Raw genomic sequence first — 18,771 nt, 5'->3', positions numbered from 1 at the left:
GGAGCACTGGACCAGGCTGCTCAGAGAGGTGGTGGAGCCTCCATTTCTGGAGTCATTCAAAACCCGCCTGGACACCATTCTGTGCAACCTGCCCTGGGTGATCCTGCTCTGGCAGTGGGCTTGGACTGGATGATCTCCAGTGGTCCCTTCCAACCCCTATCATTGTGTGATCCTGTGAATGAATGCCATGCAGCTGGAAGGTAACCAGCCCTCTTTTCCCTTCCTTACAACCATTTTTTTTAATCTGTTTTGAAGGTGGATGGAGCCAGGTGGGGGTTGGCTTCTTCTTCCAGGTGGCAAGTGATGGGGCAAGAAGAAACAGCCTCAAGCTGCACCAGGGGAGGTTTAAGTTGGACATTAGGAAAAATTTCTTTTCTTCAAGTGTGGTCAGGCATTTTGTTTGGAAAAAACCTCAAAGACCGTCAAGTCCAACTGTCAACTCAACACCACCATCCCCACTGAACCATGTCCCCATGTCTACATGTCACCCAGACTGGATATTAGGAACAAATTCCTTCCTGCAAGAGTGGTCAGGCATTGGAACAGGCTGCCCAGGGAGGTGGTGGAGTCCTCATCCCTGGAGGTGTTCAGAAAACATGTAGGAGTGTCTCTCTGGGGCACAGTTTACTGGCCATGCTGGTGTTGGGTTAATGGTTGGACTGGATGGTCCTCAAGGGCTTTTCCAGCCAAAACGATTCTGCTGGCACCAGCAGCAGCACTCCTAACTTCCTGACTCTGCTAGCAGAGAGTGCACTTTATTTCATTTCCATGCCTTATACGAAGGATTTTTTTAGCTTCCCATACTGTCTTGTCAAGAATTAGCAACTCAAGTGAGTCTCCTCTAGAAAGGAGATTTGCTGATGAGAAACCTTTAGTCTGAAAAGGAGCTCTGACCATCACTTTCTTGCCTAAGAATGAGAAGTCTCGTCCTTTCTGAGGCTCAGGCTCAAAGGGGAAAACCCTTTGAGGAGGCTGCATCCCTCAAAGAAGCAAAAATAGCTTATCTCAAGAGAGGGAGCGGCACCACAGGAGCTGCTGCTGCACACGGAGGTGTCAGACACTCAAGACCTAAAGGGAGTGAACAAAAGTATCCAACACCTCCCTAACCTACATCAGAAGTGAATTTTGGGGGCATAAACCAAGCAAACAGCTTTCACTCATGACCTGATGATACCAGGAAATGCAGGCTCTGTTTACCACCAAGTAAAGAGAAATGAAACACAGAAGAGGATGAAGTTTTAGGAAATAATATAGGAAAAAAAAAAAAAAAAGCCCCAATCCAGCAAACCCAGAGAGGACAATGGAGAAAGAGCCTCCCTGCAGAAGAGGCTGCTGACAGCACAGCAGCTCACAAGGGTCATGGGAAGAGCCTGAGCTTCAGGGCAGGTAGTGATAGGACTAGGGGGAATGGAATAAAGCTGGAAGTGGGGATATTCAGGCTGCAAGTGAGGAAGAAGTTCTTCCCCATGAGAGTGGTGAGAGCCTGGAATGGGTTGTCCAGGGAGGTGGTTGGAGCCCCATCCCTGGAGGTGTTTGCAGCCAGGCTGGATGAGGCTCTGGCCAGCCTGCTGTAGTGTGAGGTGTCCCTGGCCATGGCAGGGGGTTGGAACTAGATGATCCTTGTGGTCCCTTCCAACCCTGACTGATTCTATGATTCTATGATTCTAAGGTCACCTCTCAGAAGCAGGAAAGCAGAGACCAGGCTGTGATCAGGTGCACCAAGAACCAAAGATGAACCTGAGGACAGCATAAACTCAAAACAAACCTAGAGCTCAGCAAATACCAGGCCAGCCTCTGCAGGAGGCAGCCCCAACAGCACTGAACCCAGCACTGCCTGAAGCCATTTCCCTGCTTTGCCTCCCAGATCCAACCATCAGAAGCTTGCCCTGGAGAGGAATTCTCTCCTCTCTTCAGCACTGTGCGGCCTTAGATTCAAGACAGCTGTGTTTTCCCATCTCTTTCTACATGCTGTCATGCTCCAGCTCTCCCAGGCTCACTAATTAATTGGGCAACTTGTTGCCTCTGTGGGCTAATTGCTGGCAGAACCCAGGTGAATTTTCCAAGGGGAACCTAGATCAAAAAAAAAAACCCAAACCCCAATCAAACAACCAAAACAAAGGAACACAAAGAAGCAAATGACAAAGAAACCAAAAGCCACAACCCTACAGACACAAAGGGGTGGGGAAACAGGAGAAAAATCAAGAGAAAACGACTTTCCAGACACTGGCTGCCTGCTGCTTGTTCAGTGTCATCTCTGTGCCAGGGGTGGTTTAGGACCAACGTGTTTGATGCCAGAAATTGGAGATTTGACTTCAATAAAATGAGTGATAGGATGAGAAGAAATGGCCTGAAACTGTGCCAGGAGAGGGTTAGGTTGGAGAGTAGGAAAAATTTCTTTGCTGCAAGAGTGGTCAGGGGTTGGAAGAGGCTGCCCAGGAAGATGGTGAGGTCCCCATCCCTGGAGGGGTTCAAGAAAGGTGTGGCCATGGCATCTGGGGACAGGGTTTGATGGCCATGCGGGTATTGGGTTGAAGATTGGACTGGGTGATCTTAGAGGACGTTTCCAACCAAAATAGTTCTTTGATTCTATGAAATCTTGAGGGAGTTCTGCTTTCTTTCAAAGAACTCCTATCTGGGTATTTTTTCCCCTACTGCATCATGTGAGAAGCATCTCCCCCTAAACCTTGTTTATATTCTTGGGCCAAGACTAGAGCTTTAGCATTACATATTTTGAGATGTGCTTTAAGCTGGCAGGATCTACAAAATAGACCAGCAGATGCTGAGGGCATGGGCAGAACCTCTCCCCAGATTGTCCTCCAACTCTTCCATCTGGGTCCTGAAGTCAAATTGAACTTTCTGTGTTGCTCTGCTGCAGCAAGTTGCTGCCTTGATAGCTGCTGAAAATAGAAAAGCTGCACTGTGTTTATTCCAGCCAGGATCAGAAAACACAATCTCCCAAGCAGAGCCCTTTGAAATGCTTGGGAAGAGAAGCCAAGTGGAAGTGCTGGAGATTTCATTATAAAACGTTCCTTCTAGTGTAGGAGGCAGTGGAAGAAGGAGGGGGAGGGGGAAGACCTCCCATTGTGTGGGAAGGGGATGGGGGGAAGTGGGGGCTGGTAAAAACGAGGACAATTTCACTCGGAATGGTTCTATTCTTAAAGAAAACCCTATTCATTTGCAAGGAGTGCAGGACTTGCTTTGAAATCATAGAATAGATTCATATGGAAATGAGCTGAAAAAAACCCAACAAAACCCTGTCTCAAGGCTTTGTTTCTTTGTCTTGCAAGAATATTTTACTTAGGTATGTGAAGAAAAGTAAAAATGCTTGGTCTTGGATGATCTTTCTGCAAAAAGGGATGAAAACCAGCTGTCATTTTTACATAGAATCATTCAATTATGGAGTCATTTGGGTTGGAAAAAAACTTTCAGATCATCAAGTCCAACCATTCTCTAACTCTACCAAGTCTGGAGCCAAACCATGGCCCTCAGCACCACATCTCTGCCTCTTTGAAACACCTCCAGGGATGGGGATTCAACCTCCTCCCTGGGCAGCCTGTGTCAGTATTTGCAAATTCATAACTGTGGGGAGGTGTTCTGATCTCCAAACATCACATTCAGTTTTCAGCAGCTCAGATCACAGCATTCTAAACCATCAGGAAAAAAAAAAAAAAGAAATATTTCCCTCTATTGTCCCTGTCTGAGCTAAGGGACATCAAAACAAAATACAATGAGACACAACAAAACCCAATCCAGCCCAAGAAAATTAATCAAAAGCGAAGCAAACCAATCAAAGCAAACCAAATGAATCAAACCCAAACAAATCAAAGCCAAACCAATCAAAACCAAATGAATCAAAACCACACCAAATGAATCAAAACCAAACAAATCAAAACCAAACAAAATTAATCAAAACCAAACCAAACAAATCAAAACCAAATCAATCAAAACCTAACCAAATGAATCAAAACCAAACCAATTAAAACCAAACAAAACGAATCAAAACCAAACCAATCAAAACCAAACCAAATGAATCAAACCCAAACCAATCAAAACCAAACAAATCAAAACCAAATCAAAATCAAAACCAAGCCAAAAAAATCAAACCCAAACAAATCAAACCCAAATGAATCAAAACCAAACAAAATTAATCAAAACCAAACAAAACGAATCAAAACCAAACCAATCAAAATCAAACCAAACCAATCAAAACCAAACCAAACAAATCAAAACTAAACCAAACAAATCAAAACCAACCAAATGAATCAAAACCAAACAAGACAAGACAACACAACAAAAACAACCACAAACCCCCCAAAAGGGAAGGGAAGAAGACCTCAGGGTCACTCTTCCATCCTGTTCTTCGCTTTTCATCTGTACAATTCAAACTGGAATTCTGCATTACCTGTGTTGTGCTGATCCCAGCCAGCCTGAAAACAGCTGGGATTCAGAGGGGGTTTGGTGCATTCCATGTTGCCCTATTGGGAAAGCTCTGCAGAGAGCACTTTCCAAAGCAGTCATGATGCACATTGGGTGTTGAGTTGAGTGACAGCTGCAGAGGAACCTCTGTGTTGGAGGTTAAGCAAAATAGCCTCCAACCACCCAGCCTGGACTCATCTGGAGTCAATGCCCCATGTGAAAGCTGTGAACCATGCCAGCAGACTTTGCTTGGTGTCCTTTTAGCAAGACTCACCCAAATTCCTATTTTCTGCTCACTGTTGATGCCTTTCCTTGGTGGATCACAGTGGTGACCCCTAAAAGCCAGCTGTTAACAATGACTTCACCCAGACAGGGCCTGTGCCTGCTTTGGTGCTTTCCACTGTCTCTGGCTCCTACCCTGCAGACAATTTGAGAACTGCTGTGCTTGGAAAAGACCTTCATGACCATCAAGGGAGTTTGGGATGTGCAGGAATCTGCTGCACTTGGTTTCTTCTCCCTCCACTTCCATGGATCAATCTGTGCCTGGGGGAAGGACACACTGGGAAAGCAGGAAACAGGCAAGTCCATGCTGCTGTGAGTTGCATTGTTCTCTGAGTGAGCCTCCTCCATCAGGAGAGGCAGCACAGGGAGTGGGAGCCTGGTTTCCATCCCTCTGCACATAGCAGAGCTGGGTTAGTTCAGCTTGTGGTTTTAGACTGGAAAGTGACTAGGAGAAGGGAAAAGCACCCTGCTGTTGTTGCTTCCAAAGAGCTTCATGCAGAAGTTGTCTGGTTAAGTAATATTTGACGTTTGGGGAGTTCTTTTCTTTTAAATCACACCCCACCATGAGATCTCTGCCAGGTCTCTGAAAGCTAAGCTGGGTCCTTCCAAGCTCAGGCTGTAGGAATTCAATCAGCCACAATGAATGTGATGTTTGTGGGCTAGGAAACAGACTGGCTGCTTCTTCCAGACAATGTTCTGCCAAAACCACCAAGGGTTGGGAAATTCTGGGGATGGGGGTCAAAGGGACAGGGGAAAGGGGCATAAGATGGTGTGGCTTTCTGGATTGCCTTCACCTGTGAGCTAGGAGACCCCTGGAGAGAAGGCAGGGTCCATGGCATAGAAGGCAGGGTGTTGGTGGCAATATCAGGTAGCCCACATGCTCATGGGATGCAGTGTGGGGTCTGTGATTTCCCCCCAGTCCCCAGGGTCACTGGACTAGGTCCATAGAGGAGCTGGTCAGACACTTCAGTCCTTCCCTAGAAAATGGCCTACATGTGAAAGATGTCAGCAGGGAGTGTGAGGCTGAGATGAGCTACAGCTGGTGAAAGGGAAGAGAACTGCCAGGTTAATGCAAAGGGAATTGCAGAGGGAATGGGAAGGCTGAAGGAGCGTGAGGTAGTGGAGAGCCTGGGCTGAGGGCCTCATTCAGTGACATAAAAACAACTTCTGTGGGCTCCACACTGGTCTCCAAAAAACCAAATCAGCAATAGCCTAACCCCAAATCCAAACCTTTAGAGCCTGCATTGTCTCTGGGTCTGAGCTTTGGGCCCATCTGCTCTGAATATCAGTTTCTCTGGGGACCAATGCAAGACCTTGGGATCCATCTCAACCCCCCAGACCTTTGCTGGTCTTCCAGCATTCCAGTGACTTACCAATTCTGTAGTAATCCTTGTCCAGGTCTTTGCAAAAGCCTTTCCCACCTGCCACCTCCAGGGAGTACTCAATCAGCAGCAGGATACTCATAACCTGGGAGAACAAACAGAAAAGGCACAATTCAGGGGGCCCTGGGCCAGCTTCCTCTCAACTGATCTGCTTCCAGGCAGCATGCAATGGCCACAGCCCTAACTGCAGGATGGGTCTCCACCTGAGACAGTCCTGAAGGGTTTAAAATCCTGTGCAAGGAAATATGGAAGCAAAAGTTACCAGTTTCTTAATGGTTTGGGTTTAAACTGGCTTTTTATTCTTCTGCTGGCTTCTGAAGGAGGATGGAGAAATGACAAAGTTAATGAGTTCCACTGCAGTGTTTTGTTTTTTTTTTTTTTTTGAGCCACAGAGCCCTGGCTTTGTATTTTGAAATTGCATTTTGCTCTGCAATTGAGCTAAATGTAACAATGGTATTTGAAAGAGTGAAGAGAAACACACAAGGAATAAAGATTTCTCTGCAGGCCTGGTTATACGTCTTCCTTGTCAAAAAAATCAGTTCCTTCTCTCATGTTTTTGAGAAAACAAACCTCCAAATGTGCCCTTTTCTCACATTGAACCATAATGATTTTTCTTCTTCAAGTTTCTGAACTGAACTAGCAACCCCCAGGCTCCAGGGCTGATTCCATCCTGAGCTGGAGAGAGGGCTAGAGCTGTGGTGCTGAACTGCTGCATCCAAACAGTGATGATCTGTAGTGGAAAAAAAAAAATCAATTTCTAACCCCCAAGCTGGGGAGAAACCTCTGTTGCATGTGGGACACTGGGCAGTCAGGTGCTGCAGAAGATCTCTCTAAAGCTGGAGACCTCACCATGGAGCACTTCAGAGAGCAGGTCCAGGGGATTTCCATGCCAGTGAAGCCAGGAAATGAGTGACCACAAGACCCCATCCCACATCCTTGCTGGGGACAGCCCCCAGCCACACCCTGCCAGCCTGTGAGCTGCAGGCAGCTCTTGCCAAGGGAACCAAACCTCTTGTGGATCTGAGGACAAGAAGTCCAAGGCCACAACCCAGCATCAGTCACTGCCCACACTGCTGTCAGAGCACAGTTACCCTCCTGGGCTAAAGGACTATCTGATGCCATTTATTGCTCCTTCAGGACCTTACTGACAGTCTCAGCACCACATAGTGAGATGGCACATTTCTGACTGCACCATGCCCCTCATCTTGCTCAGCACTTTCTTCCTCCTCCTCTTCTCCAGCTGTTGCTGTCCTCCCTCCTCCTTGGCATGTCTTTAATTCCTTCTGCATTTTTAGGTTGTAGCAGGCTGGAGCAGAGCAAGGGCTGCCAGGCCTGTACCTACAGCTGCACCTTCTGAGAGCAGCATGGTGTGTGCTAACATGGGCTTCAGGGTGGGTGGCTGGAGGAGGAGCCTGCTGCCACATTCCCCAAGGATGCAGGAAGCTCTCTGACCTCTCTGCTGCTGTGCAAACAGCTGCTGCTGCTTCTCTGTCTGAGCTTTACCCCTGTCTACAGAGCCACAGAATGTTTGAGGTTGGAAGGGACCTCCAGAGATCATCAGGTCCAACCCCCTGCCAGAGCAGCATCACCCAGGGGAGTCTGCACAGGAATGCATCCAGGTGGGCCTGGAAAGTCTCTGGAGAAGGAGACTCCACAACCCCCTGGGCAGCCTGTTCCAGGGCTCTGTCACCCTCACATCAAAGAAGTTTCTCCTCATGTTGAAGTGAAAAATTCTGTGTTCAAGTTTGTAACCATTGTTCCTTGGTTTATCACTGGGAACCACCAAAAACAGCTTGCCCCCCTCCACTTGACCCCCACCCCTCAGCTATTGATAGACATTGATCAGATCCCTCTCAGCCTTCTCTTCTCCAGACTAAACAGCCCCAGGGCTCTCAGTCTCTCTTCACAGGGGAGATGCTCAAGTCCCCTAAGCATCCTCCTGGTTCTCCCTGGGATTCTCTCCAGCAGGTCTCTGTCTCTCTTGAACTGGGGAGCTCCAAACTGGACACAGGATTGCAGCTGTGGTCTGAGCAGGGCAGAGCAGAGGGAAAAGAACCTCCCTAGCCCTGCTGGCCACACTTTTCTTGATGCACCCCAGGATCCCATTGACCTTCTTGGCCACAAGGGCACATTGCTGGCCAGGAGGACCTCTTGTCACATCTTGGGGGTGGGAAGCAGGAGTGAGACCAGGAGAAGCACATGGACCACCTTGTGCTGTGCATTTTTCACTGGAGAGATGGGAGCTGAGTTTGCAGGAGAGAAAATCCTAAGCTATGCAAAAAATGAAGAAGCCTTTGCTAACAGCTCCAGGGCATGGGAGCACCTACTCTGCAGACTGCCAGGGGCAGGAGCCACCAACAAAAGTGCCACCAACAAGGAAGATGTTGGCATGCAAGGGGGAATGAAGAGAAGCTGTTTTATCTGGACTGCTCAGCCTCTGGCTGTGAGTCATCTGAACCCCAGGCTGATGTAGAAAGCAAGTTTGCATTTGTCACCAAGATTAACACCAGCTGTGGTAGAGCTGACTCCACAGGAGGTGCAGCAGCCTTGTATTGCAACAGCCACTCAAGAGTGGTGCAGGCAAGGAGGAATCAGCTCTGGTGTGATCTGTGCTCTGCAAACAGGCCACACCAGGCGCTGCAAGTCAGGCCAGCAGCTGCAAGAGGGGAGGCAAACCTGGTAGTGAGCAGAGGAGAGAGTGTTTGATGTATTTTGCAAAGGCTGGAGGTGCCAGGTGAGATCCAGACAGAGCCCAGGCAGAGTAATGTGGAGTCAGCAGTGCCAGGGCTGACACTGCAAGCAAACAAATCAAGCAGGCATGGGAGGAAAAGCTTTGCCCTGCCTCAGGAATGGGGAAGTGTGGCTGGGAGGGATGGCCTGCAGCAGGGACAGGAACTGAACCCAGGCTCTCCAGCTGTCTCTGTGTTTGCTGCTGAAGACATAGAAACTGTTTGCAAAACCAAACTCACCAACATCTGTGCTACAAGCTGCAAGTGCAGCTTCCAGAAGAGCTGTAGCACATCCCCCCACAGCCCTTTGCTTCTGGACTGAGTGTCCACCAAGCCATAGTCTTGCTGTGGTGGGGACTGGGACCCTGTGTCCCACCATGAGCCTTCCCTCTGAATTTGAAATACTGGAGTACTCCAGATGGGCTGCATCCAAAGCAGGGAGAGCAGCTCAAGGAGGTGATTCTCTCCCTCTGCTTTGCTCTGCTGAAATCCCACCAGGAGTCCTTGCATCCAATTCTGGTGCCCCCAGCACAAGAAGGACATGGAACTGTTGGAGAAGGTCCAGAGGAGGCCATGGAGATGATCAGAGGGCTGGAGAACCTCTGCTATGGGGACAGGCTGAGGGAACTGGGGCTGTTCAGCCTGGAGAAGAGAAGGCTCCAGGGTAGCAGGGTTCCATTAAATGGAAGCCTGAGCCAAATGGGTGACCTGAGCCCTAAATAACCAATTTCATTCCTGAAAAACCAGTCAGTGAAAGCAGGACATCAGATCCTAAATACTCCCATCTCAGATGAGTTTACAGCCAGAGCAGAGATAGAAACTAAACCTCATTATGAAGAACCATCTCTAGTGCCTATCAAAGAGGGGAACAGCAAAGAAAAAGAGCCCCTGGTTTCCTTTCTGGGGGAGAAATGAGTCACACAGCCAGACCAACTGCAGGCACATAAAATAAGTCCAGGTCAGACAGAAAACCCAAGCCCTGCTTGAAAGATCAAGGAGTAGAATTTAAAGTGAAAGTTGGTTTAAACTTTGCACAGCTGAGCCTCTGAGCTGCAGTGAGATAAACCAGACAATGATCTGTGGCCTTTCTCCTTGGCTCTCCATCAGCAGTGTCATGTGAGGCTCAGGATATGTCCCTACCACGTGGCTTTGGCTTTGGCAGGCTGCTGCCTGCCCTGTGACAGGCACCTCACTTATTCATCAGGAAAGCAGACATGCAAGGGGATGGAGCCTCTGCACTGAGCTGCTCACCTCAACTGGAGAAGAAGGCAGAGGACCTTGCTGTGGTGACTGCCCAGCAACTCCTTGCTGCACAGGGCTCTCTGCATCCTCACTCCAGATTCGCCCTTCACAGAATCACAGAATCATTTTGGTTGGAAAAGACCTTTAGGATCATTGAGTCCAACCAGTTTCTAACTCTGCCAAGGCTGAGGCTAAACCATGGCCCTCAGCACCACATCTCTGCCTTTTAGACACCTCCAGGGGTGGGGATTCAACCACCTCCCTGGGCAGCCTGTGCCAGGCTTTGAGAACCCTTTCAGTGAAGAAGTTTCTTCTAATGTCCAACCTAAACCTCCCCTGGTGCCATTTCCTCTCCAGAAGAACCCAAAAGACTCCCATTTGAGCCAGAGAGGACTGCTCAGACAAGCATCCTGTTCCCTTTCTCACTGCTGTGTAACAACAGGAGAAAGGAAGGCTTCAAACAGGATGCTCAACTCACAGCTTGCTCAGTGTGCTGCAGCCTCCCAAACCCTCCACCAGCCCTTCTGAATTTAAAAGCTTGTTGTGATAGGATGGATGTGATGGGTTGAAGCTTGAGGAGGGGAGATTGAGATTGGGGATTAGGAAGAAATTCTCTAGAGTGAGGCTGGGGAGACACTGGAACAGGTTGCCCAGGGAGGTTGTGGATGCCTCCTCCCTGGGGGTGTTCAAGGTCTTGAGCAACCTGAGCCAGTGGGAGGTGTCCCTGCCCATGGCAGGGGGGTGGCACTGGATGGTCTTTAAAGTCACTTCCAAGCCAAACCCTTCTGTGATTCTGTGATCTCCTGCAACTGAGGACACCTCTCATCTTGCTGCTGCCTCTGTTTCAATGCAGTGCTTCAAAGTTGTTGGTGAAAGATCTGAACCACCAGGAGATGAAGTCACTTGGCCAAGCAGTGTAGGACTGAGGTAGATCCAGCTGCTAAGTCAAGGCAGCTGAACTGGGGTGGAGGGTCTTGCACAGCAGCACCTGAACAGCACGGTACATGCAGCCCCTGTTCTCTGCTGAATCACAGAGTCACAGAATCATAGAATCATAGAATCAGAATCAGGCAGGGTTGGAAGGGACCACAAGGATCATCCAGTTCCAACTCCCCTACTATGGACAGGGACACCTCACACTAGATCAGGTTCCCAGAGCCACATCCAGCCTGGCCTTAAAAACCTCCAGGGATGAGGCTTCCACCACCTCCCTGGACAACCTCTTCCAGTGTCTCACCACTCTCATGGGGAAGAACTCTTCCTGATGTCCAATCTACCTCTCCCCTCCTCTAGCTTGGATCCATTCCCCCCAGTCCTATCACTACCCAATACCCTAAGAAGTCCCTCACCAGCTCCATCCCCTCCTCATTCCCCTCCTCTCCTTCCCTGTTTGACTGAGAATTCCCATGATTTATTTCAAATGCCTATGGAGAGATCAGCAGTGAGACAAATCTAATGTACAGGAGGACAAGAGCCCACCACAAAGCCTGAGTGCTTGTGTTTGATGGCATCCCCACCACTCAGCATCACTATGATTCATCACTAGGACCCACAACAATGATTTACATTGATCCAAACCAGCAGCATTGATGTAGCAAATCATCCAAGGCACTGCTGAGTTATAAATGCCCTTTTCTGCTCCCCTCCCTCTGCCCAGCTGCAGATACATGATCCAAAAAGTGGAGAAGAGGTAGGGGGGAAAAAGTCATGGTTGCTATTCTGTGTTGTCTCTTAAAGACAAGACAAGCTCTGAGGATCAAACTGTTTCCCAAAGGGTTCTGTGTAGAAGAAATCCACTGAGTAGGTACAGGCACAGAACCACAGATCCACAGAACCACAGATCCACAGAACCACAGAACCACAGAACCACAGATCCACAGAACCACAGATCCACAGAACCACAGAACCACAGAACCACAGATCCACAGAACCACAGATCCACAGAACCACAGAACCACAGAACCACAGAACCACAGAACCACAGAGCCACAGAATCACAGAACCACAGATCCACAGAACCACAGAACCACAGAACCACAGATCCACAGAACCACAGATCCACAGAACCACAGATCCACAGAATCACAGAGCCACAGAATCACAGAGCCACAAAACCACAGATCCACAGAATCACAGAGCCACAGAACCACAGATCCACAGAACCACAGATCCACAGAATCACAGAGCCACAGAATCACAGAGCCACAGAATCACAGATCCACAGAATCACAGAACCACAGAACCACAGATCCACAGAATCACAGAACCACAGAACCACAGATCCACAGAATCACAGAACCACAGAACCACAGAATCACAGAGCCACAGAACCACAGAACCACAGATCCACAGAACCACAGATCCACAGAACCACAGATCCACAGAATCACAGATCCACAGAACCACAGAACCACAGAGCCACAGAATCACAGATCCACAGAACCACAGATCCACAGAACCACAGATCCACAGAATCACAGAGCCACAGAATCACAGAGCCACAGAATCACAGATCCACAGCATCACAGAATCACAGAACCACAGATCCACAGAATCACAGAGCCACAGAATCACAGAGCCACAGAATCACAGATCCACAGCATCACAGAATCACAGATCCACAGAACCACAGAATCACAGCATCAGAGAATCACAGATTCACAGCATCACAGAATCAGAGCATCACAGCATCTCACAATCACGGAATCACAGCATCACAGAATCACAGCATCTCAGAATCACAGAATCACATCATCACAGCATCACAGGATCAGAGCATCACAGCATCACAACATCACAACATCACAGAAATACAGCATCACAGAATTACAGCATCACAGCATCTCAGAATCACAGATTTACAGAATCACAGCATCACAGCATCACAAAATCACAGAATCATAGAATCACAGAATGTTAAGGTCTGGAAGGGACCTTGAAAGCTCATCCAGTCCAGAGCAGGCACAGCGGTACCTGCAGGGACCTGGGGAGTCACAGGCTCTGGTGGTATTCCAGTGATGGTCACTGTTAGAAGCCAGCAGCAAGGTTGATGAGTGAGTGCTCAGGCTGATCCTACCCATTCCCTATATCCCTTACGGGATCCATCCTGGACTTCAAGAGCATCTCTGGCTCCTTAGTCCAAACCCAAGTCATGTGTTGGGTTGCCCAGGGAGGTTGTGGATTCCCCCTCCCTGGAGGTATTCCAGGCCAGGTTGGATGAGACCTTGATCAACCTGGGCTGGTGGGAGGTGTCCCTGCCCATGGCAGGGAGGTTGGAACTGGATGATCTACAAGTTCCCTTTTAGCCCAAACCATTCTATGAATTCCCAGATGTCCTTTCCAGCCCCTACCAATCCCTGATTCTGTGACATCTCCACTGCTAAGGGTCAGGAGAGGGACAGCATTCCCAGCAATCAAATACCCCTCTGCATGCAGCAGCCTCTGTGTTTGACAGGAAAGGAGAGGAAAGTCACACTAGAGTTTGTCAAACGTGGCAAAGAAATGAGTGAAAAGGAAATGCGAAGAGGACATTTATAGGGTGTGAAACACAACAGTTCATGAACAGGCAGCTCCCTCAGGCTCAGGTCTTCATGTAACTTCAAGCTCAGGTTTTCATTCAGCCTCAAGCTCAGGTCTTCATGTAACTTCAAGCTCAGGTTTTCATTCAGCCTCAAGCTCAGGTTTTCATTCAACCTCAAGCTCAGGTCTTCATGTAACCTCAAGCTCAAGAAGCCTTTGTTGTGCTAAAGATGCTCAGGCAGGGACCAATTGGTACCTGTCTTGCTTCCAGTGTATTTTACTCTAAGCAGCTTCTGGCTGCTGTTGGAGACAGGCTGGAAGGCTGCTGGACCTTGGGAGCACCACATTTACACAGCTTTGAAACCCCTCCAGGGATGGAGACTCCACCACCACCCTGGGCAGCCTGTTCCAGGGTTTAACAACCCTTCTGGGAAAGAAATTGTTCCTCATGTCCAACTTAAACCTCCCCTGGTGCAACTTGAGGCCATTTCCTTTCATCCTGTCACTTGCTGCTTGGGAGAACAGCCCAGCCCCCACCTTGCAGTGGGAATGAGGCTCTCCCTGTCAGTGAGGAGCACCCAAATGTCTCTTTCTCCCCCATCACACACCAGGGATCTGTTGTTTGTGGCACTACTGTGAAACACTCCTGAGAAAAATGGGCCTCAGTACAAAGCCTTTTGCTGACTTCTGAGAAAGACAAGAGGTTTTTTTTTGTTTTGTTTTGTTTTTTTATGATTCACTCTCCCAGCTAGGAAAAAAAAAATAATTACCCATTTTCTGTACATCTGTTCCAGCACTGATAACAGCCAGCTGATGTGACATGGTGTGCCCCTAGCTCTCTGCAGAAAATGTGTTGTGGTTCTCTGCCTTGTGTTTGCCACCTTTGCACAGATCTCTGTTTTTCCCAGCTCCTCTTTAGGTCCTGGCTCCTCTTCAGATCTTGGGGAAGGACTTTTGAGGGTGTCAAGGAGTGATAGGAATGGAATGAAACAAAACTAGAAATGGGGAGATTCAGATTGGATGTTAGGAAGAAATTCTTCCCCATGAGGGTGGTGAGACACTGGCAGAGGTTGCCCAGGGAGGTGGTGGAAGCCTCATCCCTGGAGGTTTTTGCAGCCAGGCTGGATGTGGCTGTGAGCAACCTGCTGTAGTGTGAGGTGTCCCTGGCCATGGCAGGGGGGTTGGAACTGGATGATCCTTGAGGTCCCTTCCAACCCTAACAATTCTATGAATCTATTCCTCTTACCAGGGCCTCATTGATGCCTGCAGGTTTAATTGGTTGTCAGAAATTGCTTGAGTTCTGCTGCAAACTCTCAGCTTTGATATGCTTCAATATTTTATTTTCTTTTTTTTTTTTTTTTTCTGTCTTGGGGTTAAAAGAATTCACCAGAAAGACAGCCATTTCTGTTTCTTTAAAGCAGTGAGATTATAACCTTTGAACTTGTGGCAAAAGAGGAGTAGCCTGCTCAGAGTATCATCCAGATGTTCAAAAAGCAGAAGGGGGGGTGAGTGTGGGGAAAACTAGAAAATGGTATGATTCTTTTAACCAATTTCAGAATGGTTTGGAGCTTCTCAAATGAGTAAAATATGGCATGGCAATGCCACTAGAGCATCTGCCTTCCAAGAAGTGCCAGGGGAAAGGTGTTGGCAGTTGCAGTGCAGGAAACTTCTCCCCCAGAGGGGAGGTTCAGGTTGGATATTAGGAAAGATTTCTTCCCAGCAAGGGTTCTCAGGCACTGGAACAGGCTGCCAGGGGAGGAGGTGGAGTCACCATCCCTGGAGGTGCTGGAAAGAGGCAGAGATGTGGTGCTGAGGGGCATGGTTTAGTGGTAGTGGCTTAGCAGCAGTGGTGGGATTGGGAGCTCTGGGTGAGTGCTTGGATTGATGATCTCAAAGGCCTCTTCCAACCTCAGCAGTTCTCTGGTTCTGTGTAGACTCAAGTTTCTGTGCTGTGCTGCTCTGGGCTGGCACCCGAGGGGCAGAGGGAGGTGCAGATGCTGGGCTGTGCCCAAGAGCAGCCACTTCCCTCACTCACTGCCTCCAGCAACCCATGGTGCTGCTGACTCCTGGGTGCTTACAAAACCCTGCTCTTCACTCAGTGTCTTCTCTTTGCCTTCCCAGCCAAGAAAGTATCTAAGCTGATCTCCAGATTTCTTTGCCTTTCACTCCTGAGTTGACTCCTTCACAACATACGCAGGCATGACCTGATGGAAGTCAAACCCTTTAAGTCAGGATGTCAGAGCCTGCTGTCCTGGCTCTGTGTGAGGGAGGTTTTGTGTGCAGTGAGGACTTGCTCAGGCAGCTTGGATTGCTCCTGCTGCTCCAGGAAAGCACATCCTTCCCATGGCACATCCTTCCCATGGCACATCCTTCCCATACCACATCTTTCCCATGTCACATCTTTCCCATGCCACATGCTTCCCATGCCACATGCTTCCCATGCCACATCCTTCCCATGCCACAGCTGCCATCCTCAAGATGCATTTGCAAGCTGCAGCTCCTCTCACTCCACTTTATGCTAGCAGCAGGTTGAGAGCTCTCATTAACCACCCTGCAGGCTCCCAACCCATGACTGTGCACACCCAGTGCCACAGATGGGAGGATTTGAAATGCCTCTGCCATGCAAGAAACCACATCCTCACAGTGACCTAAAGCCAGCTGAAAGCACCTCTGTGCAACCTGATGACATGGAAGAAACATCCCTCCAGGCTGTGCCACCTCTGCTCACTGCCATCTGTGCCCACCCTTGAGCAGTGACACCACCTGCCTGGCAGCTGACCACAACCACTGAGCCAAACTGAAACAGGAACTCTGCATCTAGTGTCCAGCTGGGTGCAGAGGGAGAAATGAGGCAGCTTTGCCCACCCACCCTTTGCTCTCCTGGATCTCAGGTCCCTCCTTCCTCCAGTGATCCGCAGTTCTTCCACAGTTTCCATTGCCAATGTGCTGCCCAGTTCCTAACCAGCAGGTCCAGGCAGCTCTGCTGAGCCCTGGCCAAGCTGCACAATTCTGCACTGGTAAAAGCTCCTGCATTAAGCTGCAGAGGGAAAGCAGGAAGCAGAGTGAGTGTCCATGAGCTCCAGTTGGTAAAGCCGGGGAAAAAAAAATAGTTAAAAACCCCTCCCAGTGCAATAAATTTCTTCCTGCCTGCTGCCTCCCCCCCACCTCCCTCCTTCCCTTCTTCTGCCACCTTCTCCTCTTTTCTCCATCTCTTTCTTCTCCATCTCTCTTTCCTCCATCTCTCTTTTCTCCATCTCTCTTTCCTCCATCTCTCGTTTCTCCATCTCTCTTTCCTCCATCTCTCTTTCCTCCATCTCTCTTTCCTCCATCTTTCTTTTCTCCATCTCTCTTTCCTCCATCTTTCTTTCCTCCATCTTTCTTTCCTCCATCTCTCTTCTCCATCTCTCTTTCCTCCATCTTTCTTTCCTCCATCTCTCTTTCCTCCATCTCTCTTTCCTCAATATCTCTCTTCTCAGTCTCTCTCTTCTCCATCTCTCTTAAATCATTGGATTGTCCCTTTTGGGAACACAAAGAAGCCAACAGTCAGGACACTTTCTGAGCAGCACTGAGGACACCTCCTGCAAAACCTCCTCCACTCCCCTTGCCTCCCTCTCCCTGTCCCTGCTTCCAGTGCTGGCACTTACCATGTGGAAGATCCCTAAAGCGACTGTAGCTGTCTTGATGTTGAAGAAGCAGCACCTGGGGGGCTCTGTGGTGTCCTGGGCAGTCATTTCTGATCCCCCCTGAACAACCTGGACTTAAGGAGGTTGAGTTTGCAGCAACCTTCCCCACTGCAAAGCCAAGCGAGCAGTGCAGCTCCACTTCCTTCCTGGTCTCTAAATGTGTTAAGTCATCTACAAAGTCACATGAGGTCTTTGATTTCTCAATAATAAAGCAAGGGGGGGTGGGGGGGTGGAAATTGTGTTGCTTTTCTAAGAGATCTTTCACTGCTTGCACATCCCAGATGGAGAATGCCAAGCACAAAGGCTGCTGCCGTGGGCAGGTGGTGGCCAGCAAAGGGTGGGGGGGGGGGGTGTGTGTGATGGGAGAGGAGGGATCTGAAGCAGGGTGCTGCTTTGTCCTACCAAAAAAGAAACAACCCACAATCATCAGAAACAAAAGCAGGGGGCCAAGAATTTCACCTTTCACTTGCTCTGCTGTTTTTGCAGCACAGCAGCCAAGTTCCTCAGTTTGGAGCAGCTTGCTCCTTGCCAGCAAAGTCACCGTTCCTCTGGAAGCGCCTCTGGGAGCTGATGCCTGAGCAGCCCTGGGCTCTGGCACCAGAGGGATGGTGGAATTCCAAGGGTGAGGGCTGTTGGCTGAGAGATCTGCATATTTGCTCCAAGTTCCTGGGACAGCTGATGGGATTTATGATAGGGAGCTTCTGGAAAGGAAATGCAGCAGAGACCTCTGAACCTGGTGACTGAGCCACTGTGCAGGACCCCAGATTGCCTGCTCCTGCCTGGACTTAGGACATTGTGTCCTCAAACACTGCAACAGCTTGCCCAGGGAGGTTGTGGATGTCCCCCCCCTGGAGGTGTTCAAGGCCAGGCTGGATAAGGGATTGAGCAGCCTGGGCTGGTGGGAGGTGTCCCTGGAAAAAACCTTTAAAGTCCCCAAGTCCAACCCTTAACCCAACACTGCCAGGTCACCACTGAACCCTGGCCCTCAGCACCACACCTCCATGGCTTTGAAACCTTTCCAGGGATGGGGATTCCACCACTGCCCTGGGCAGCCTGGACCAGGCCTTCCAACCCTTTTGGGGAAGGAATTGTTCCTCATGTCCAACCTAAACATCCCCTGATGCAACTTGAGCCATTTCCTCTTATCCTGTCACTTGTTCCTTGGAAGAAGAGCCCAACCCTCACCTCACTGCAGCCTCCTTTCAGGGAGCTGTAGACAGCAATGAGGTCTCCCCTCAGCCTCCTTTTCTCCAGCTCCCTCAGCTGCTCCTCCCCAGCCTTGTTCTCCAGACCCTTCCCCAGCTTTGTTGCCCTTCTCTGGACCTGCTCCAGACTCTCAATGTCCTTCTTGGAGTGAGGAGCCCAAAACTGAACCCAGGATTCAAGATGTGGCCTCAGCAGTGCTGAGTACAGGGGGCCAGTCCCTGTCCTGCTCCTGCTGGCCACACTATTCCTGATCCAGGCCAGGATGCTGTTGACCTTCTGGGACACTTGCACTTCCTGAGTTTATTGTTTTGT

At 49.3% G+C, this 18,771-nt stretch overlaps 1 protein-coding gene across 1 annotated transcript in view; it reads right to left on the bottom strand.

The window, feature by feature from the left end:
* Positions 1-17,363, bottom strand: part of LAPTM5 (lysosomal protein transmembrane 5) — a 28,729-nt gene extending 11,366 nt beyond the window's left edge. Inside the window, exons 1-2 of the mRNA XM_054395388.1 lie at positions 17,215-17,363; positions 6,072-6,165 (exon numbers count right to left, since the gene is read on the bottom strand). Coding sequence (XP_054251363.1) covers positions 6,072-6,165; positions 17,215-17,301 — 181 coding nt within the window. The 5' untranslated portion in view covers positions 17,302-17,363. The remainder of the gene's footprint in view (positions 1-6,071; positions 6,166-17,214) is intronic.
* Between the last annotated feature and the right edge of the window lie 1,408 nt (positions 17,364-18,771).

This window comes from Indicator indicator, chromosome 33, assembly GCF_027791375.1.
Source record: "Indicator indicator isolate 239-I01 chromosome 33, UM_Iind_1.1, whole genome shotgun sequence".
Taxonomy (NCBI): Eukaryota; Metazoa; Chordata; class Aves; order Piciformes; family Indicatoridae; genus Indicator; species Indicator indicator.
The sequence above is the reverse complement of the archived record's forward strand: the minus strand, read 5'-3'. Positions and strand labels throughout refer to the sequence as shown.